Raw genomic sequence first — 19,666 nt, 5'->3', positions numbered from 1 at the left:
TCGGGATTCAATCCAGCAACCTTTCAATTACTGGCCCAACGCTCTAACCACTAGGCTACCTTGTGCACCTTGACATAAACTCGGCAAAAAGAGAAATGTCCTCTCACTGTCAACTGCGTTTATTTTCAGCGAACTTAACATGTGTAAATATTTGTGTGAACATAACAAGATTCAACAACTGAGACATTCGGACTCTTCGCTGGCCATGGCAGAACACTGACATTCCTGTCTTGCAGGAAATCACACACAGAATGAGCAGTATGGCTGGTGGCATTGTCATGCTGGAGGGTCATGTCAGGATGAGCCTGCAGGAAGGGTACCACATGAGGGAGGAGGATGTCTTCCCTGTAACGCACAGTGTTGAGATTGCCAGCAATGACAACAAGCTCAGTTCGATGATGCTGTGACACACCGCCCCAGACCATGATGGACCCCCCACCTCCAAATCGATCCCGCTCCAGAGTACAGGCCTCGGTGTAACGCTCATTCCTTTGACGATAAACGCGAATCCGACCATCACCCCTGGTGAGACAATACCGTGACTCGTCAGTGAAGAGCACTTTTTGCCAGTCCTGTCTGGTCCAGTGACGGTTGGTTTGTGCTCATAGGCGACGTTGTTGCTGGTGATGTCTGGTGAGGACCTGCCTTACAACAGGCCTGCAAGCCCTCAGTCCAGCCTCTCTCAGCCTATTGCGGACAGTCTGAGCACTGATGGAGGAATTGGGCGTTCCTGGTGTAACTCGGACAGTTGTTGTTGCCATCCTGTACCTGTCCTGCAGGTGTGATGTTCGAATGTACCGATCCTGTGCAGGTGTTTTTACACGTGGTCTGCCACTGCGAGGATGATCAGCAGTCCGTCCTGTCTCCCTGTAGCGCTGTCTTAGGTGTCTCACAGTACGGACATTGCAATTTATTGCCCTGGCCACATCTGCAGTCCTCATGCCTCCTTGCAGCATGCCTAAGGCACGTTCACGCAGATGAGCAGGGGCCCTGGGCATCTTTCTTTTGCTGTTTTTCAGAGTCAGTAGGAAGGCCTCTTTAGTGTCCTAAATTCTCATAACTGTGACCTTAATTGCCTACCGTCTGTAAGCTGTTAGTGTCTTAACGACCGTTCCACAGGTGCATGTTCATTAATTGTTTATTGTTCATTGAACAAGCATGGGAAACAGTGTTTAAACCCTTTACAATGAAGATCTGTGAAGTTATTTGGAGTTTTACGAATGATCTTTGGAAGACAGGGTCCTGAGAAACGGATGTTTCTTATTTTGAGTTTATATTCTACAGTGTCTGGAACTCTATTGAAGGGATGTGACACCATTGTTCCAAGAGAAATTACATCATTTGGTGTTTTGTTGATGGTGGTGGAAAAAACCTGTCTCAGGCGCCGCTCCAGAATCTACCATAAGTGTTCAATTGGGTTGACATCTGGTGACTGAGACCGCCTTGGCGTTTGGCTTTCATCGTTTTCATGCTCGTCAAACCATTCAGTGACCACTCGCGCCCTGTAGATGGGGGAATTGTCATCCTATGGGGGCATAGCCATGGTAGCCAAAATAATAGCCTGCCCAGCATTTTTATACAAGAATGATGGAATGTTAATTGCTTAAATAACTCAGGAACCACACCTGTGTGGAAGCACCTGCTTTGAATATACTTTGTATCCCTCATTTACTCAAGTGTTTCCTTTACTTTGGCAGTTACCTGTATGTCTGTCTATCTGTATCACGCTGGTTGTACATGACATGCTGTACTAGGTTGATGAGATTAATAGAGTGCAAGGGTTGGTGATTGGCCGATATAAACCATCTCAATGTGCACTAGACTGATGGATTAAAATAGAAGCTAGTGTTTTTAGTGAAACCCATTCCGTCTGTATGTACAGTATGTCACTCTCAGATAAAACCACAAAGCAGGGGTATTAGCTGGTCTACAGCAGTTGTTTCTAGTTTCAAGGCTTTTTACAGGTCCTGCTGTGAGTGTAAGCATGCCTGTATGTTTTGTGTGTGGATGCATGTGTGCATGCGTTCTAGCCTGCCTGTGTGTGTGTGTGTGTGGACTGTGGACATAACAGTAACAGAGTGTGATGTGTGTGTGTGTGTGTTGCAGCACCATGCTGCTCCAGTCAGACGGAAGTACAGCTCCTGTTCCACCATTTTCCTAGATGACAGCACCGTCAGTCAGCCTAACCTCAAATACACCATCAAGTGGTAGGTTAATCACCAATCAATCAATGAATCCATCAGAATGTACTTATGATGCTAATCTTTGTCATGTGTGTTATGTATGTAAGAATTCTGTATGTAGTTATCATTGTGAAAGACTAAATTGCAAATTGAATTGTAACTTCATTGTAATGATTTGTCTTTACAGTGTAGCCCTGGCGATATACTACCACATAAAGAACCGGTAAGAATGACCTGTCAGGATGGGGCTAAAAACAAACAAAAGACTATTGTAAAATATACTATGTCTGTAAAGTGTGCTGGATATAGTATGTATAAGCTGGAAGTAGAAGTCGAAGAGTTATTGTCCATTAGTTTACTCCAATTAGGGAAGGGATGGTAGGGTTAGGAGTAGGGGAAAATAATAAAGAAAAATGTATTTTTATTTTTTTTATAATAATATATACAGTGGGGAGAACAAGTATTTGATACACTGCCGATTTTGCAGAATCCAGAAAATCACATTGTATGATTTTTAAGTAATTAATTTGCATTTTATTGCATGACATAAGTATTTGATACATCAGAAAAGCAGAACTTAATATTTTGTACACAAACCTTTGATTGCAATTACAGAGATCATATGTTTCCTGTGGTTCTTGGCCAGGTTTGCACAGCAGGGATTTTGGCCCACTCCTCCATACAGACCTTCTCCAGATCCTTCAGGTTTCGGGGCTGTCGCTGGGCAATACGGACTTTCAGCTCCCTCCAAAGATTTTCTATTGGGTTCAGGTCTGGAGACTGGCTAGGCCACTCCAGGACCTTGAGATGCTTCTTACGGAGCCACTCCTTAGTTGCCCTGGCTGTGTGTTTTGAGTCGTTGTCATGCTGGAAGACCCAGCCACGACCCATCTTCAATGCTCTTACTGAGGGAAGGAGGTTGTTGGCCAAGATCTCGTGATACATGGCCCCATCCATCCTCCCCTCAATACGGTGCAGTCGTCCTGTCCCCTTTGCAGAAAAGCATCCCCAAAGAATTATGTTTCCACCACCATGCTTCACGGTTGGGATGGTATTCTTGGGGTTGTACTCATCCTTCTTCTTCCTCTAAACACGGCGAGTGGAGTTTAGACCAAAAAGCTCTATATTTTTGTCTCATCAGACCACATGAAGATTCTCCCATTCCTCCTCTGGATCATCCAGATGGTCATTGGCAAACTTCAGACGGGCCTGGACATGCGCTGGCTTGAGCAGGGGGACCTTGCGTGCGCTGCAGGATTTTAATCCATGACGGCGTAGTGTGTTACTAATGGTTTTCTTTGAGACTGTGGTCTCAGCTCTCTTCAGGTCATTGACCAGGTCCTGCCGTGTAGTTCTGGTCTGATCCCTCACCTTCCTCATGATCATTGATGCCCCACAAGGTGAGATCTTGCATGGAGCCCCAGACCGAGGGTGATTGACCGTCATCTTGAACTTCTTCCATTTTCTAATAATTGTGCCAACAGTTGTTGCCTTCTCACCAAGCTGCTTGCCTATTGTCCTGTAGCCCATCCCAGCCTTGTGCAGGTCTACAATTTTATCCCTGATGTCCTTACACAGCTCTCTGGTCTTGGCCATTGTGGAGAGGTTGGAGTCTGTTTGATTGAGTGTGTGAACAGGTGTCTTTTATAAAGGTAACGAGTTCAAACAGGTGCAGTTAATACAGTTAATGAGTGGAGAACAGGAGGGCTTCTTAAAGAAAAACTAACAGGTCTGTGAGAGCCAGAATTCTTACTGGTTGGTAGGTGATCAAATACTTATGTCATGCAATAAAATGCAAATCAATTACTTAAAAATGATACAATGTGATTTTCTGGAATTTTACAGACCTCTACATGCTTTGTAAGTAGGAAAACCTGCAGAATCGGCAGTGTATCAAATACTTGTTCTCCCCACTGTGCATACATGCATGCATACATACATACATACATACATACATACATACATACATACATACATACATACATACATACATACATACATACATACATACATACATACATACATACATACATATAGTTGAAGTCAGAAGTTTACATACACTTAGGTTGGAGTCATTAAAACTTGTTTTTCAACCACTCCACACATTTCTTGTTAACAAACTATAGTTTTGGCAAGTCGGTTAGGACACCTACTTTAGAAGTTTCTGAATTCATCATTTGAGTCAATTGGAGGTGTACATGTGGATGTATTTCATGGCCTACCTTCAATCTCAGTGTCTCTTTGCTTGACATCATGGGAAAATCAAAAGAAATCAGCTCTCAGAAAAAGATCTCAGAAAAACAATTGTAGACCTCCAGAAGTCTGGTTCATCCTTGGGAGCAATTTCCAAATGCCTGAAGGTACCACGTTCATCTGTACAAACAACAGTACGCAAGTATAAACAACATGGGACCACGTAGCCGTCATACTGCTCAGGAAGGAGACGCGTTCTGTCTCCTAGAGATGAAAAGTGAAAATCTAAAAGTGCAAATCAATCCCAGAACAACAGCAAAGGACCTTGTGAAGATGCTGAAGGGAACAGGTACAAATGTATCTATATCCACAGTAAAACGAGTCCTATATCGACATAACCTGAAAGGCCACTCAGCAAGGAAGAAGCCACTGGTCCAAAACCACCATAAAAAAGCCAGACTACGGTTTGCAACTGCACATGGGGACAAAGATTGTACTTTTTGGAGAAATGTCCTCTGGTCTGATGAAACAAAAATATAACTGTTTGGCTATAATGACCATTGTTATGTTAGGAGGAAAAAGGGGGAGGCTTGCACGCCAAAGAACACCATCCCAACTGTTGTGGGGGTGCTTTGCTGCAGGAGGGACTGGTGCACTTCACAAAATAGATGGCATTCTGGGGAAGGAAAATTGTGTGGATATATTGAAGCAACATCTCAAGACATCAGTCAGGAAGTTAAAGCTTGGTCGCAAATGGGTCTTCCAAATGGACAATGACCCCAGGCATACTTCCAAAGTTGTGGCAAAATGGCTTAAGGACAACAAAGTCAAGGTATTGGAGTGGCTATGACCTCAATCCTATAGAAAATTTGTGGGCAGAACTGAAAAGGTGTGTGCGAGCAAGGAGGCCTACAAACCTGACTGTTACACCAGCTCTGTCAGGAGGAATGGGCCAAAATTCACCCAACTTATTGTGGGAATCTTGTGGAAGGCTACCCAAAATGTTTGACCCAAGTTAAACAATTTAAAGGCAATGCTACCAAATACTAATTGAGTGTATGTAAACTTCTGACCCACTGGGAATGTGATGAAAGAAATAAAAGCTGAAGTAAATCATTCTCTCTACTATTATTCTGACATTTCACATTCTTAAAATAAAGTGGTGATCCTAACTGACCTAAGACAGGGAATTTTTACTAGGATTAAATGTCAGGAATTGTGAAAAAAACTGAGTTTAAATGTATTTGGCTAAGGTGTATGTAAACTTCCGTCCTCAACTGTATTTACAAAATAATATGTGGGGGATTGGAAATGATGTAGACAATTCCATAGCTGGAAGCCACAATCTTTCGGCAATATTAAAGCTGAACCCCCCCCCCCCCCCCCCCCCCCTGAAAAGTAAAAGAAAGAATGTTCTGTCACATTCAGCTAATAGCATCAGCTCCTCCTAGTACTAGTGCAGAGCCAGCCCATGTTATACTGTAGTCCTATGTGTTGAAAGAACATTCTATTTGGACATCCAGCATCAATAATGGGTGAGGGAGGGTCACACATAAAAGTCAGCCTTTGATAACACGAACAGGCCCCCGTAGCCCCCCTGGCATGGTTCCAAAATTCCAGTCTTTAGATGTCCAGCACTTTAGGTACTATGAGTGTGTGTCCGAAATTACACCCTTTTCCCTTTATAGCGTACTATATTTGACCAAGGCCCATAGGGCTGTTGTCAAAAGTAGTGCACTACGTAGGGAATAGGGCGCCATGTGGGACACATTCTGAGTGTTCCGTGGCAAGATGGATCAATGTGCCTTTCAAACAGAGTGGAGAGGTCACTGAGGCTGTGTTCCCCTATTGGTCTACAGCCTGACTGACTTTGTAGAGGATCGAAACAGCGTCCCTCTCCTCTCCTCAGTCAAAACAGTCAAAGCCACAGTGTGTTTGTGAACGAGCCTTCACACTTGGGTCTCGTGACTGGTTACTGTCATCACTTGTCATTCAGCAACTGACCTGCGTGGTCTTTTTTGTCATTCCAGAGAGATCGATGGGAGAATGGTATTAGATATTTTTGATGAAAAGCTTCATCCACTTACGGTAAGACTCTTGTAGTTATATATAATACATTATGGATATGCGTGTGTATTAGGCTGCATTTACACAGGCAGCCCAATTCTGATTATTTTGACACTAAATGGTCTTTAGACCAATTCAGAATTGGGTCACAATTGGGCTGTTCCCATGTTTCATTAGTATATTATCCATCTCTTTGCTCCTCTGTTGATTACAGAAATCTGAGATTCCTGCGGACTATGAAAAGCACGACCCAGAGCAGAAACAGATCTATCGCTTTGTCCGGACGCTGTTCAGTGCAGCACAGCTCACTGCAGAGTGTGCTATCGTCACACTAGTGAGTGACTTCGTCATCACACCCTGCCACACAACACTAGGAGGGAGTGTTGCTCCCATTTAATGACATCTTAACTAAATGGCACCATATTCCCTATATAGTACACTACTTTTGACCTGGGCCCATATGGCTATATATGGAATAGGGTGCAAATTGAGGTACATCACTGTCATTTTGGGCCTACTTGTCCCTGTTCAGGTGAAGTTAAAGTACATGGGTCTTTCTAAACACTATGGTACCAGTGAGGATTTCCTACACTGGACGACTTGTTATAACTTATTTATAATAATCTGCATAAAATGTTAATGTCAAGATACAGTATATGGCCGGGGGATCATAGCTATATTCAATAAATTCACGAGTTGATTAAAAACCTATGTTTAACCCTTTATCATGTTTGGTGTCTTAACGGATTTGTCCAAAATCTACCAAATGGCAACCTATTTCTTATGTAGTTCACTGCTTTCAACCAGGGCCTCTCAGCAGTAAACCCCCAGAAAACAGCAGGTGTTATTGGGGTGGAGGGTAGCCTAGTGGTTAGAACATTGGGCCAGTAACTGAAAGGTTGCTAGATCGAATCCCCGAGCTGACAAGGTAAAAATCTGTCGTTCTGCCCCTGAACAAGGCAGTTAACCCACTGTTCCCAGGCCGTCATTGAAAATAATAAGAATTTGTTTTAACTGACTTGCCTAGTTAAATAAAAAAAACTACAAGTAAAAATTGAGATGGATGGAAGATGTTTTCGAGCAGAGTGGAGAGGTGTTCTGCTCTACAATGGTTTACACGAAGTACACAAACCATTAATAACGTGTCCGTGGCTACGGAAAGTATTCAGACCGCTTGACTTTTTCCACATTTTGATAGGTTAGGTTATGCCTTATTCTAAAATTGATTAAATAGATTGATGAAGAAAACAATCTACACACAATGCCCCATAATGATGAAGCAAAAACTGGTTTTTAGGTATTTTTGCTAGTTTCTAAAAAAAAATATACAAAAATATTACATTTACATAAGTATTCAGACCCTTTACTCAGTAGTTTGTTGAAGCACCTTTGGCAGCGATTACAGCCTCGAGTCTTCTGGGTATGACGCTACAAGCTTGGCACACTTGCATTTGGGGAGTTTCTCCCATTCTTCTCTGCAGATCCTCTCAAGCTCTGTCAGGTTGGATGGGGAGCGTTACTGCACAGCTATTTACAGGTTTAAGTCCGGGCTTTGGCTGGGTGTCTTAACGGATTCAGAGACATTCAGAGAATTGTTCCGAAGCCACTCCTGCGTTGTCTTGGCTGTGTGCTTAGGGTCCTGGTCCTGTTGGAATGTAAACCTTCGCCCAAGTCTGAGGTCGTGAGCACTCTGGAGCAGGTTTTCATCAAGGATCTCTCTGTAATTTCTTCCGTTCAATCCTGACTAGTCTCCCAGTCCCTGCCGCTGAAAAACATCCCCACAGCATGATGCTACCACCACCATGCTTCACCATAGGGATGGTGCCAGGTTTCCTCTAGACATGACACTTCGCATTCAGGCCAAAGAGTTCAATCTTGGTTTCATAACACCAGAATCTTGTTTCTCATGGTCTGAGAGTCTTAAGGTGCCTTTTGGCAAACTCCAAGCGGACTGTCATGTGCCTTTTACTGAGGAGTGACTTCCGTCTGGTCACTCTACCATAAAGGCCTGATTGGTGGAGTGCTGCAGAGATGGTTGTCCTTCTGGAAGGTTCTCCCATTTCTACAGAGGAACTCTAGAGCTCTGTCAGAGTGACTATCGGCTTCTTGGTCACCTTCATGACCAAGACCCTTCTCCCCTGATTGCTCAGTTTGGCTGGGCGGCCGGCACTAGGAAGAGTCTTGTTGGTCCCAAACTTCTTCCATTTAAGAATGATGGAGGCCAATGTGTTCTTGGGGACCTTCAATGCTACAGAAATCTTTTGGTACCCTTCCCCAGATCTGTGTCTCGATATGATCCTGTCTCAGAGCTCTACGGACAATTCCTTCAACCTCATGACTTGGTTTTTGCTCTGACCTTTCCAAATCATGTCCAATCAATTGATTTTACCACAGTTGTAGAAACATCTCAAGGATGATCAGTGGAAACCGGATGCACCTGAGCAAAATGTTGAGTCTCATAGCAAAGGGTCTGAAAACGTATGTATCTAAGGTATTTCTGTTTTTTTATATGTAACAAATTTGGAAAAAAATTATCTGTTTTCGCTTTGTCGTTATATGGGTATTGTGTGTAGATTGCTGAGGATTTTTATTTATTTAATCCATTTTATAATAAGGCTGTAACATAATAACATTTTGAAAAAGTCAAAGGGTCTGAATTCTTTCCAAAGGCTCTGTACAGTATGTCATGGAGGTGCTATTAATGTTTTGTGTACTCCCTGTAAACCATTGTAGAGCAGAACACCTCTCCACTCTGCTTGGAAACATCCTCCATCCATCTCAATAACACCTGCTGTTGTTTTAGTTTACTGCTGAGAGGCCCTTGTTGAAAGCAGTGAACTACATAAGGAGTAGGTTGCCATTTGGTATGCAGCCCGAGTCTGATGGAGCTGGGCTCTCTGGCCCTGAGATGTGTGGTCTTCCTGTGGTGTTCTGACACTCCATTGTCTGGTTATGACTTCACGGCCTGTCATCTCTGTCACTTGGGATTACAGACTGTCCCATTGACTCTCCCATTGGCCCCACACCCTAGAGGGAAAATGGGGATGGATGCCGACAGTAATTGATTGAGGAACAGGACCAGTTTCAGCTCGAGAAAATGGGGAGGTTGTCCTGTGTTTTAGTGTCTGAGTGCTGATCTAGGATCAGGCCCAGCTTGTCTATTCATAACGGTTCAAAATGCAAAACTGATCCTAAATCAGCATTCATTCTCTGAGACACTATATGAATACGGGCACTGGAGGGGTGTGGGTGGGTGGGTGGACTGGTGTTTTACTTTACATACTGCCAGTGGTTAACAACACAATGTTTCCATGTTGGACAGTTTCCGTCTTCACTGTGTGAAGCCATGACAGTGATGCCGCTGTGCATCACAAGGCAAACGCTCCAAAAATGTGGCGTCACATACTTTGCCACCTCCGCTGTATGTAATTCTACACACACATTTCCAACAAGTTGTTTTGTGTAGAAGTCTAGCTGTGTATCTAGGCTTAGGTGAATCTAGATGTACAGTTAAATAGCCATGCCATCCATGGCTATGCTGAATTTGAAGCTGTAGGCGAGAAATTAATTCTGTGGACAATAGAGAAACGGAGCACAGTCCTTGGAGACTGCTGGATGGAATAATGGAAGTGTGTGTTCTATTAACAAGTCAGACACATACAGTACAGGCCTCTAGATTCACCACCCACCTACCACATAGCATGGACTGTCTTAAGACAGACCAAACACATTTCCCCAAGGAAATGATTACATTTTGATACATGGAGAGAATATAAACAAAATTGCTGTAAATTAGACTACTCCCAATATATTGTGCCTAAAAGTTCAGTGCATTTTTTTTTTTCACTGACGTACTGAATAGAGACTGTGGCTGCGATAACGGAAAGGTTTTTTGATTGACATGTCTATTTTATGAGAAAGCCCAGAGAAACTGCATTACGTCAGGTTTTGACATGGTCTGTTATTTTGGCTTTGTGGAGACGGAATGCCACAGGAGTTTGGAATGGAACATTAATTCCAGAATCAATTCAGGCACACAGAGAAGAGGGAAATTATCTGGATCTGAAGTAATTATCTTAGATGAGGAAGAACTGTACTGTATATTGTTGTTCATACATCATCTGGGAAATGTCAATTTGTTATTTGAATTATTCACAATTCAACATGATTCTTGTTTTTGCTCCAATTATGTATTGAATTGAGTCTATTGGAGTTTCTCACACACCAGACCAGAGGATAGTTGAGGAATGTCTTTGACGTCAGACATCTTTAAAAGGAGGACTGTCTTTGACATCTATTTCTTTATTTCTTCCATCTATCTTTTTCTCTCCCAGGTGTACCTGGAGCGCCTGTTAACTTATGCAGAGATAGACATCTGCCCAGTCAACTGGAAGCGTATCGTCCTGGGAGCCATCCTGCTGGCGTCCAAGGTGTGGGACGATCAGGCTGTGTGGAACGTAGACTACTGCCAGATCCTCAAAGACATCACCGTGGAGGACATGTGAGTCTGGAACAGTTTGACCCCAGTCCGTTAAGCACACTAACCCAGATCAACCAGCAGCCAGCTTGTCCATCTAACAGTTTTCAGCAGAAGCTACAGGTTAAATCTGCACTGTGTCTCCTTTTTACAACAGACTTTCAATTGTCTTTATGCAATTAGACAGGGTATAGACCATCTATTGTAGGATACATGCATGCATGCATAATAGCACTATACATTATCTCATGTAGGGATAGGCATGAGTAATCGAGTACTCAAACGGACATCAAAGCTCGATCTGTAACCAGAGATAGTGTAAAACTATTTGGTGGAATGCTCGTTCATTTGCCTTGACTCTAGTTTTCCATTTGTACATGTGCATTTGCAGGGCACAACTAAAAAGAAACCAAGCCAAGCATCACACTGTTCTTCTCCCTAAATTCCCTTTCCACTCCGTGTCTCATTCACTCAGTTGCGTTCCACCCTCTCCTTACACAGGTGTGCTGAGTGAGCACACACGCTCCCGTTAGGCCTACAGAAATAAATGTGTATAACAACACATCTAACTGATGTGATACACAAGCTCCCGTTAGGCCTACAGAAATAAATGTGTATAACAACACATCTAACTGATGTGATACACAAGCTCCCGTTAGGCCTACAGAAATAAATGTGTACAACAACACATCTAACTGATGTGATACACAAGCTCCCGTTAGGCCTACAGAAATAAATGTGTACAACAACACATCTAACTGATGTGATACACAAGCTCCCGTTAGGCCTACAGAAATAAATGTGTACAACAACACATCTAACTGATGTGATACACAAGCTCCCATTTGGCCTACAGAAATAAATGTGTACAACACATCTAACTGATGTGATACACAAGCTCCCATTAGGCCTACAGAAATAAATGTGTACAACACATCTAACTGATGTGATACACAAGCTCCCATTAGGTAAACAGAAATAAATGTGTACAACAACACATCTAACTGATGGGATACACAAGCTCCCGTTAGGCCTACAGAAATAAATGTGTACAACACATCTAACTGATGGGATACACAAGCTCCCGTTAGGCCTACAGAAATAAATTCCTACAACAACACATCTAACTGATGTGATACACAAGCTCCCGTTAGGCCTACAGAAATAAATGTGTACAACACATCTAACTTATGTGATACACAAGCTCCCGTTAGGCCTACAGAAATAAATTCCTACAACAACACATCTAACTGATGTGATACACAAGCTCCCGTTAGGCCTACAGAAATAAATGTGTACAACAACACATCTAACTGATGTGATACACAAGCTCCCATTAGGCCTACAGAAATAAATGTGTATAACAACACATCTAACTTATGTGATACACAAGCTCCCGTTAGGCCTACAGAAATAAATGTGTACAACAACACATCTAACTGATGGGATACACAAGCTCCCGTTAGGCCTACAGAAATAAATGTGTACAACACATCTAACTGATGGGATACACAAGCTCCCGTTAGGCCTACAGAAATAAATGTGTACAACACATCTAACTGATGGGATACACAAGCTAAATTCCTTGCCAAAGGACGACAGTTTTATCACCAATTCAAAATGTACTGGTTGATCGAAGTATGAAAATATGTGTTCCAACAACGAGCTGCAGTTTTGGAATAATTGTGTCCGTCTATTTTCTACTTAAGCTACTTTGTGAACTGCTAGAGCCATTTAGAATTGTTTAGCCTAGGCAATAACCCCCCTAAACATAGACTGGTTCTACACTGAAAATACGCCAAAACATTAGTTTGGTAAAGACAGAGCGTATTTTCATCAGAATCATTAAGTATATGCCTACTCACCAAACAGATGTTGTAGCCGTAATTCCTCACCGTACAGTGTTCAATGTGAAATTGTTAATCCATTTACAAAATTCCAAAAAGTGTTTTCTAATGATCAAGTTAGCCTTTTAAAATGATAAACTTGGATAAGCTAACACAACGTGCCATTGGGACACAGGAGGGATGGTTGCTGATAATGGGCCTCTGTACGGCTATGTAGATATTCCATAACAAATCTGCCGTTTCCAGCTACAATAGTCATTTACAACATTAACAATGTCTACACTGTATTTCTGATCAATTTGATGTTATTTTAATGGACAGAAAATGTGCTTTTCTTTCAAAAACAAGGACATTTCTAAGTGACTCCAAACTTTTGAAATCTAGTGTTTATTTTTTCAGCATAAATCAAATGTCTGTATATCAAAAATAATACCAATGTTTTTTTTTGTTTTTTTTGTCTTTGAGCTCACCAAATGGAGCCCATCACTTCGCACTGGCAACCTTTTTCGTTTGTAAAAATATTCTGTTATATTTTATTCTGTCATATTACATATTGTTTTTTTACTATAAAATATGTGCTTTTTGACTGTGATAAAGGCTCAGGAAATAAGGGCATCTTGTCTGCTAAATTAACAAAACAAGGCTATGCCATTGCACAGCCGTAGGCTTCTACAAGCAAGCGCCACTGCTGATGTTCCTGCCTTTTTGAAGATTGTGTTCCACGATATAATATAACCAGTTGAAATTACAGTTTCAATAAATGAATCTTAAATGGCACTTGCTTTTTTATTGACTTATATATACAGTTGAAGTCAGAAGTTTACATACACTTTAGCCAAATACATTTAAACTCAGTTTTTCACAATTCCTGACATTTAATCCTAGGAAAAATTCCCTGTCTTAGGTCAGTTAGGATCCCCACTTTATTTTAAGAATGTGAACTGTCAGAATAATAGCAGAGAGAATTATTTAGTTCAGCTTTTATTTCTTTCATCACATTCCCAGTGGGTCAGAAGTTTACATACACTCAGTTAGTATTTGGTAGCATTGCCTTTAAATTGTTTAACTTGGGTCAAACGTTTTGGGTAGCCTTCCACAAGCTTCCCACAATAAGTTGGGTAAATTTTGGCCCATTCCTCCTGACAGAGCTGGTGTAACGGAGTCAGGTTTGTAGGCCTCCTTGCTCGCACACGCTTTTTCAGTTCTGCCCACAAATTTTCTATAAGATTGAGGTCAGGGCTTTGTGATGGCCACTCCAATACCTTGACTTTGTTGTCCTTAAGCCATTTTGCCACAACTTTGGAAGTATGCTTGGGGTCATTGTCCATTTGGAAGACCCATTTGTGACCAAGCTTTAACTTCCTGACTGATGCCTTGAGATGTTGCTTCAATATATCCACATAATTTTCCTTCCTCATGATGCCATCTATTTTGTGAAGTGCACCAGTCCCTCCTGCAACAAAGCACCCCCACAACATGATGCTGCCACCCCCGTGCTTCAAGGTTGGGATGGTATTCTTCGGCTCGCAAGCCTCCCCCTTTTTCCTCCAAACATAACGATGGTCATTATGACCAAACAGTTCTATTTTTGTTTCATCAGACCAGAGGACATTTCTCCAAAAATTACAATCTTTGTCCCCATGTGCAGTTGCAAACCGTAGTCTGGCTTTTCTATGGCGGTTTTGGAGCAGTGGCTTCTTCCTTGCTGAGCGGATTTGCAGGTTATGTCGATATAGGACTCATTTTACTGTGGATATAGATACTTTTGTACCTGTTTTCTCCCTCTTCACAAGGTCCTTTGCTGTTGTTCTGGGATTGATTTGCACTTTTCGCACCAAAGTACGTTCATCTCTAGGAGACAGAATGCGTCTCCTTCCTGAGCGGTATGCTGGCTGCGTGGTCCCATGGTGTTTATACTTGCGTACTATTGTTTGTACAGATGAACGTGGTACCTTCAGGCGTTTTGGAATTTGCTCCCAAGGATGAACCAGACTTGAGGTCTATAATTTTTTTTCTGATGGCTGATTTCTTTTGATTGTCCCATGATGTCAAGCAAAGAGGCACTGAGTTTGAAGGTAGGCCATGAAATTAATCCACAGGTACACCACCAATTGACTCAAAGTTTGTCAATTAGCCTATCCAAAGCTTCTAAAGCCATGACATAATTTTCTGGAATTATCCAATCTGTTTAAAGGCACAGTCAACTAGTGTATGTAAACTTCTAACCCACTGGAATTGTGATACAGTGAATTATAAGTGAAATAATCTGTCTGTTAACAATGGTTGGAAAAATTACTTGTGTCATGCATAAAGTAGATGTCCTAACCGACTTGCCAAAACTATAGTTTGTTAACAAGAAATTTGTGGAGTGGTTGGAAAATTAGTTTTGATGACTCCAACCTAAGTGTATGTAAACTTCCGACTTCAACTGTGTGTGTATATATCTATACACACACACACACACACACACACACACACACACACACACACACACACACACACACACACACACACACACACACACACACACACACACACACAACATGTGGAGTAAGTCAAGGGGTATGAATACTTTCAGATGTATTTTATAATCATGCGAAATAATCATGCGACCAGGAAAAATGGCAAATACACATCCCTAATCTCATGCCCTACTGCCAACCACTCAGTGCTGGGAACAGTTGGGAACATTTTGCGTTGTGAACTCAGAATAACCTTGATATGGGGTCAGTGGTGGTTTAGTCGGTGTTGTGACAGTCCGGTGTTTTGGAATCACGTCTGCTTCCCCCAGTCTGGTGCCCAGGGCTGGGGCTTGTGTATAGGGCTGCGACAGGGGCTGGACCTGAGACTAGGGCTAGGGCTGGAGCTGAGGCTGGGGTTAGGGTAGAGGCTAGAGCTTGAGCTGGGTCTTGAGCTGAGGTTAGGGCTGGGGCAGAGTCTGGGGCTGGGCCAGGGACTGGGGTCTTGAGCTATGGTTGGGGCTGGGGTGTTTTCAGACAGGCGGTATCTGCGGCATGGGTACAGTCTGAAGTCTCATAGCCTGTTAGACAATAGTTAACTAAGGCCATAGGCCACTGGGGCTTCGACCTCCTTACCCAAAATGAATCACAAAGAGACAAGGAGAATTGATGTGGATTATTTAGAGACGTTATCTGACACCTTGAATGTGTAGCCACCAGTAAACCTCCTGACCCATCCTGAGCACACTTAGTTTTAAGACTGCTTGTTGTCATGACCCCTCTCAGTGGGCTCATAGAACATAGCCCTGAACCAAAAACCAATGCATGAAATTCTTTCTCTTTGTCTCTCTCTCTCTCTCTGAGGTGTAGGAGGAGGAGAGGAGTTTTATTAGGCAGAGCCTCCACCGCTCTACGGCTGGCTAAATTTAGCTCGTCTGTTGCTGCATGAATTAGAATATCTATGTAGGTGGTGAGAAAAGTCTGATGCTTGGTGTAGCAGACGTCTTTAACCTTGTGAATCAAAGACCGGGGCTTTGCTACAGAGACACAGACCGACCAATTAGGCTGTCTAAAGAATGTCAGAGAAACAGTCGGTCAGGGGAAACAGTCAACTGAAACGAATCAAAGCTAAGCTGCAACCACAGTTAATTGGCTGGATACCATGGAGTCTGTCATTTTGTATAATTCTAAAAGCTTAGCACATAAGATAGTTGGTGACGTCTCTTTTTCAGTTGTTTAGTTCTTCTTAAAGATCAGCTCAAGACACTGACTGGTGATCATTTCTCTTTCTCTTTTTTTTCTGTCTCTCTCTGTCTCTCTCTGTCTCTCTCTGTCTCTCTCTGTCTCTCTCTGTCTCTCTCTGTCTCTCTCTGTCTCTCTCTGTCTCTCTCTGTCTCTCTCTGTCTCTCTCTCCCTATGAAGGAATGAGCTGGAGCGTCAGTTTCTGGAGCTGCTGCAGTTCAACATCAACGTTCCGTCGAGTGTTTACGCTAAGTACTACTTTGACCTGCGCTCCATGGCCGAGGCCAACAACCTCAGCTTCCCGCTGGAGCCACTGAGCAGGGACAAGGCTCAGAAACTAGAGGTGAGTAGCAGTGACGCCTACAGTCGCTGCTTCTCCACAATCCCATCAGCTGCGAGGATGGTGATCTTATTTTCGTTGACATCCAGCATTCAAAGGACCTACACATTGCTACTTGTTTATAGACACTACTACCACTGCTACTACTGCCATCACCAACTAATTGTAGCCTCTTTGAAAACAGCATGCGCAATTTCTTTCTTATCATTCAGAGGGAGCTTTTCTCCTTCCCCTTTCATCAAGATATTAACTCTGTAAAACATGGCTGGAGGATGCACAAACACAATGGCTAGATATAGCCTGCTAATTAGTGGGCAGTGAGCACAGTGTGCATTTGACAGAGGTGGTGGTGTGTTCTCTGCGTTCGTTTTGTGTCTGTGACGGAGGACGTGAGGCGGCATTCGTTGCCATGTAATTATCTCCCCAGTGGCACCAGCGACCCCTTCTCTTCCTCCTCATACCTCCTTCCTCCCCGTCCCCTCTTCCCCTCGTCCCCCTGCCTCTCCGCTGGGCAATTAAGGTCTGAAATGAGCCCTTGTGGTATTGATGCTGGTTGAGGCGTCGTGTCGTTCTCTGTTCTCTTGTCAGTGGAGCTGTAATAGTACTGCTTGTCTGCTGGTACACTGATCACTGGACAGGGAAACAGGCAGAGTTTCGGATAGTATTCACTATTGGTCTAACTTGTTAAAGAAATGCCACCGAAGGTAATGATATTGCTCTGTTTGAGAGCAAAATTTGGAATATCCCTACATTTTTGTTATTAGGCTTCCAGTGTAGTTTATGTAGCTCTGTGTACATAAACATAAAGTTAATTATGTATCATATTATTCTATGTCTTATTGTGCATTTGTCCGTGTCTCAGGCCATCTCCAGGTTGTGTGATGACAAGTATAAAGACTTGAGGAAAGCGGCTAAGAAGAGGTCTGTGAGTGCAGACAATCTGACGGTGGTGAGGTGGAATCCGGCCATCATATCCTAACAGCGTCCTTCACCACCAGGAGGAGGACAGCGCATCCACCATGACGGAGACATGACATGGCTGCCTGGCCTGGGAGGTCAAGGGTTAGGGCAGGAGAACATAGACTCAGAACTCAGTTGTCCAGTTGCGTCTGTGTGGTTTGTTTCACACAGAAACGACCTGCTGGCACTTTTGTGGATAATAAGTGTTATTGTTGCTCTGATGGTCCACTTGTATACTGTACATACAAGATGTCCCTCTGGTTGTCTGAAGTTGAACTTGAGTCCTACAGGTGACTTGGTGACCAATGGCAGAAGAGCAGTGGCCAGATGGGAAAAGATTAAAAGAACATTGGAAAGATCAAGAGACAGTGGAAAGATTTGAAAAATCCTAGAATAATAACCCTTAAACGCAAACAACAGCATTCCAATAGCCATTTTAAAAGGTTGACTGTCTTGTATAGAGGAGAAATCGCTCGGGTATACTGTACATTCCTATGATTTTCAAGGATTTCAGCAAATTCCTCTCTAAAGCACAATGTTTTTTTCCCAGGTAACAGGCAAACCTAATTTGTACACATTCCTGAAATATAGAAATGTCTCTACTTTCCTCGGAGGCAGTCAAGAGCTCATCAAGTGTTATTCTTACTGTGTTTGGTTGCAATGAAATCAAACTGCCAAAACCTCAAGGGTTTCTTTCTCTGTAACGTTCAACAAACTGAACCTGTGTTTGAGTTTAAAATGGCAACTGTTTTGTATTTACATAAAGACACCAAGAACGGGAAAGTGAAGTGAGAGGTATACAGTAGAGGAAGACAGACATTTGAAGAATAACTTAATTAGGGCGATAAGACTGATAAATGAAGTTCAGTTGAAGGTGAACAAAATTATCTTTATCTTTAATTGCATTCCGTTCTATCTCTAGCTATACCAATTTGCCACTGAGTGATGATTATCTAAAACTATTTCACACATTAGTTCTATCTCGCTCTTCCTCATGGCCAAAATGATACAGGCTGCGTCCCCAAATGGCACCTTTTTCACTATATAGTGCACTACTTTTGACCAGGGCCCATAGGGTGCCATTTGGGATACTACCACAGTGAAACATTCCAGTGAACATTCCGCTCACCCCAAGCAGTATTCATGTACTACTTTGTTTCATGCTAGGTCTCGAATGACGTACAGGGATGAGTTTGAATGACAAGCACTCGAATAGAAATGAGAAAAACATCTTCCAAGAACAGGAAATAACTAAGACAAGATGGTGAGTTTGAAAATCCATATAGTGGATTCTGACCTGTGGTGCCTGTAACATGCTAGTGAAACATGCTAGTGAAACATGCTAGTGAAACATGCTAGTGAAACATGCTAGTGAAGCATGCTAGTGTAACATGGCGACCTTCCTTTTTCATTTTTAAAGTGCAACGAGGGTAGAGTTTTTTTCTTGAATGTTTCATTTTTAAATGACTGATCTTCCAACTCCTAAAGAAACAGCTAAACATAATTTCAGAAAATGAATTTGCATGATGATTCTTCAATATATTGGAAATGTAAAAACAAAGAGCACATTAACTTTCAAACATGGAGAATTGGGGTGAAATATTTATAAATATCTGATCAGTATTTACATATAAAAAAATTGCAATGTCTTATTATACCAGATATGAGGAGAGTTTAGAACTATGGGATATATGGAAGCTGGTATTATTTCATCTAGAATCTAGATAGTAAAACCTTTGGAAGGAATTTGAATCTTTGTCAGGATCTAGTTTTTCATGGGTTCATGAGTTTTTCACACTCAAACATTGAATTGAGACCGTTCTGTTAGACTCTCTCATCTTATCATGCATACATTTTCTGTGACCATATGAATTATGTTTTCAGTGTTACATGGTTTT

At 42.4% G+C, this 19,666-nt stretch overlaps 1 protein-coding gene across 4 annotated transcripts in view; it reads left to right on the top strand.

Annotated features, from left to right (window-relative positions):
* The window catches only part of ccny (cyclin Y), a 72,789-nt gene extending 53,483 nt beyond the window's left edge, over positions 1-19,306 (top strand). For all 4 annotated transcript variants that reach the window (XM_029699230.1, XM_029699248.1, XM_029699238.1 and 1 more), the window contains 7 exons: positions 2,107-2,207; positions 2,371-2,406; positions 6,407-6,464; positions 6,658-6,777; positions 10,778-10,944; positions 16,649-16,811; positions 17,671-19,306. In XM_029699230.1, coding sequence (XP_029555090.1) covers positions 2,107-2,207; positions 2,371-2,406; positions 6,407-6,464; positions 6,658-6,777; positions 10,778-10,944; positions 16,649-16,811; positions 17,671-17,787 — 762 coding nt within the window. In that variant the 3' untranslated portion in view covers positions 17,788-19,306. The remainder of the gene's footprint in view (positions 1-2,106; positions 2,208-2,370; positions 2,407-6,406; positions 6,465-6,657; positions 6,778-10,777; positions 10,945-16,648; positions 16,812-17,670) is intronic.
* Positions 19,307-19,666: the final 360 nt, after the last annotated feature.

Source organism: Salmo trutta, chromosome 2 (assembly GCF_901001165.1).
Source record: "Salmo trutta chromosome 2, fSalTru1.1, whole genome shotgun sequence".
Taxonomy (NCBI): Eukaryota; Metazoa; Chordata; class Actinopteri; order Salmoniformes; family Salmonidae; genus Salmo; species Salmo trutta.
Note: the sequence above shows the minus strand (reverse complement) of the source record. Positions and strands in the feature narration are given on the sequence as shown.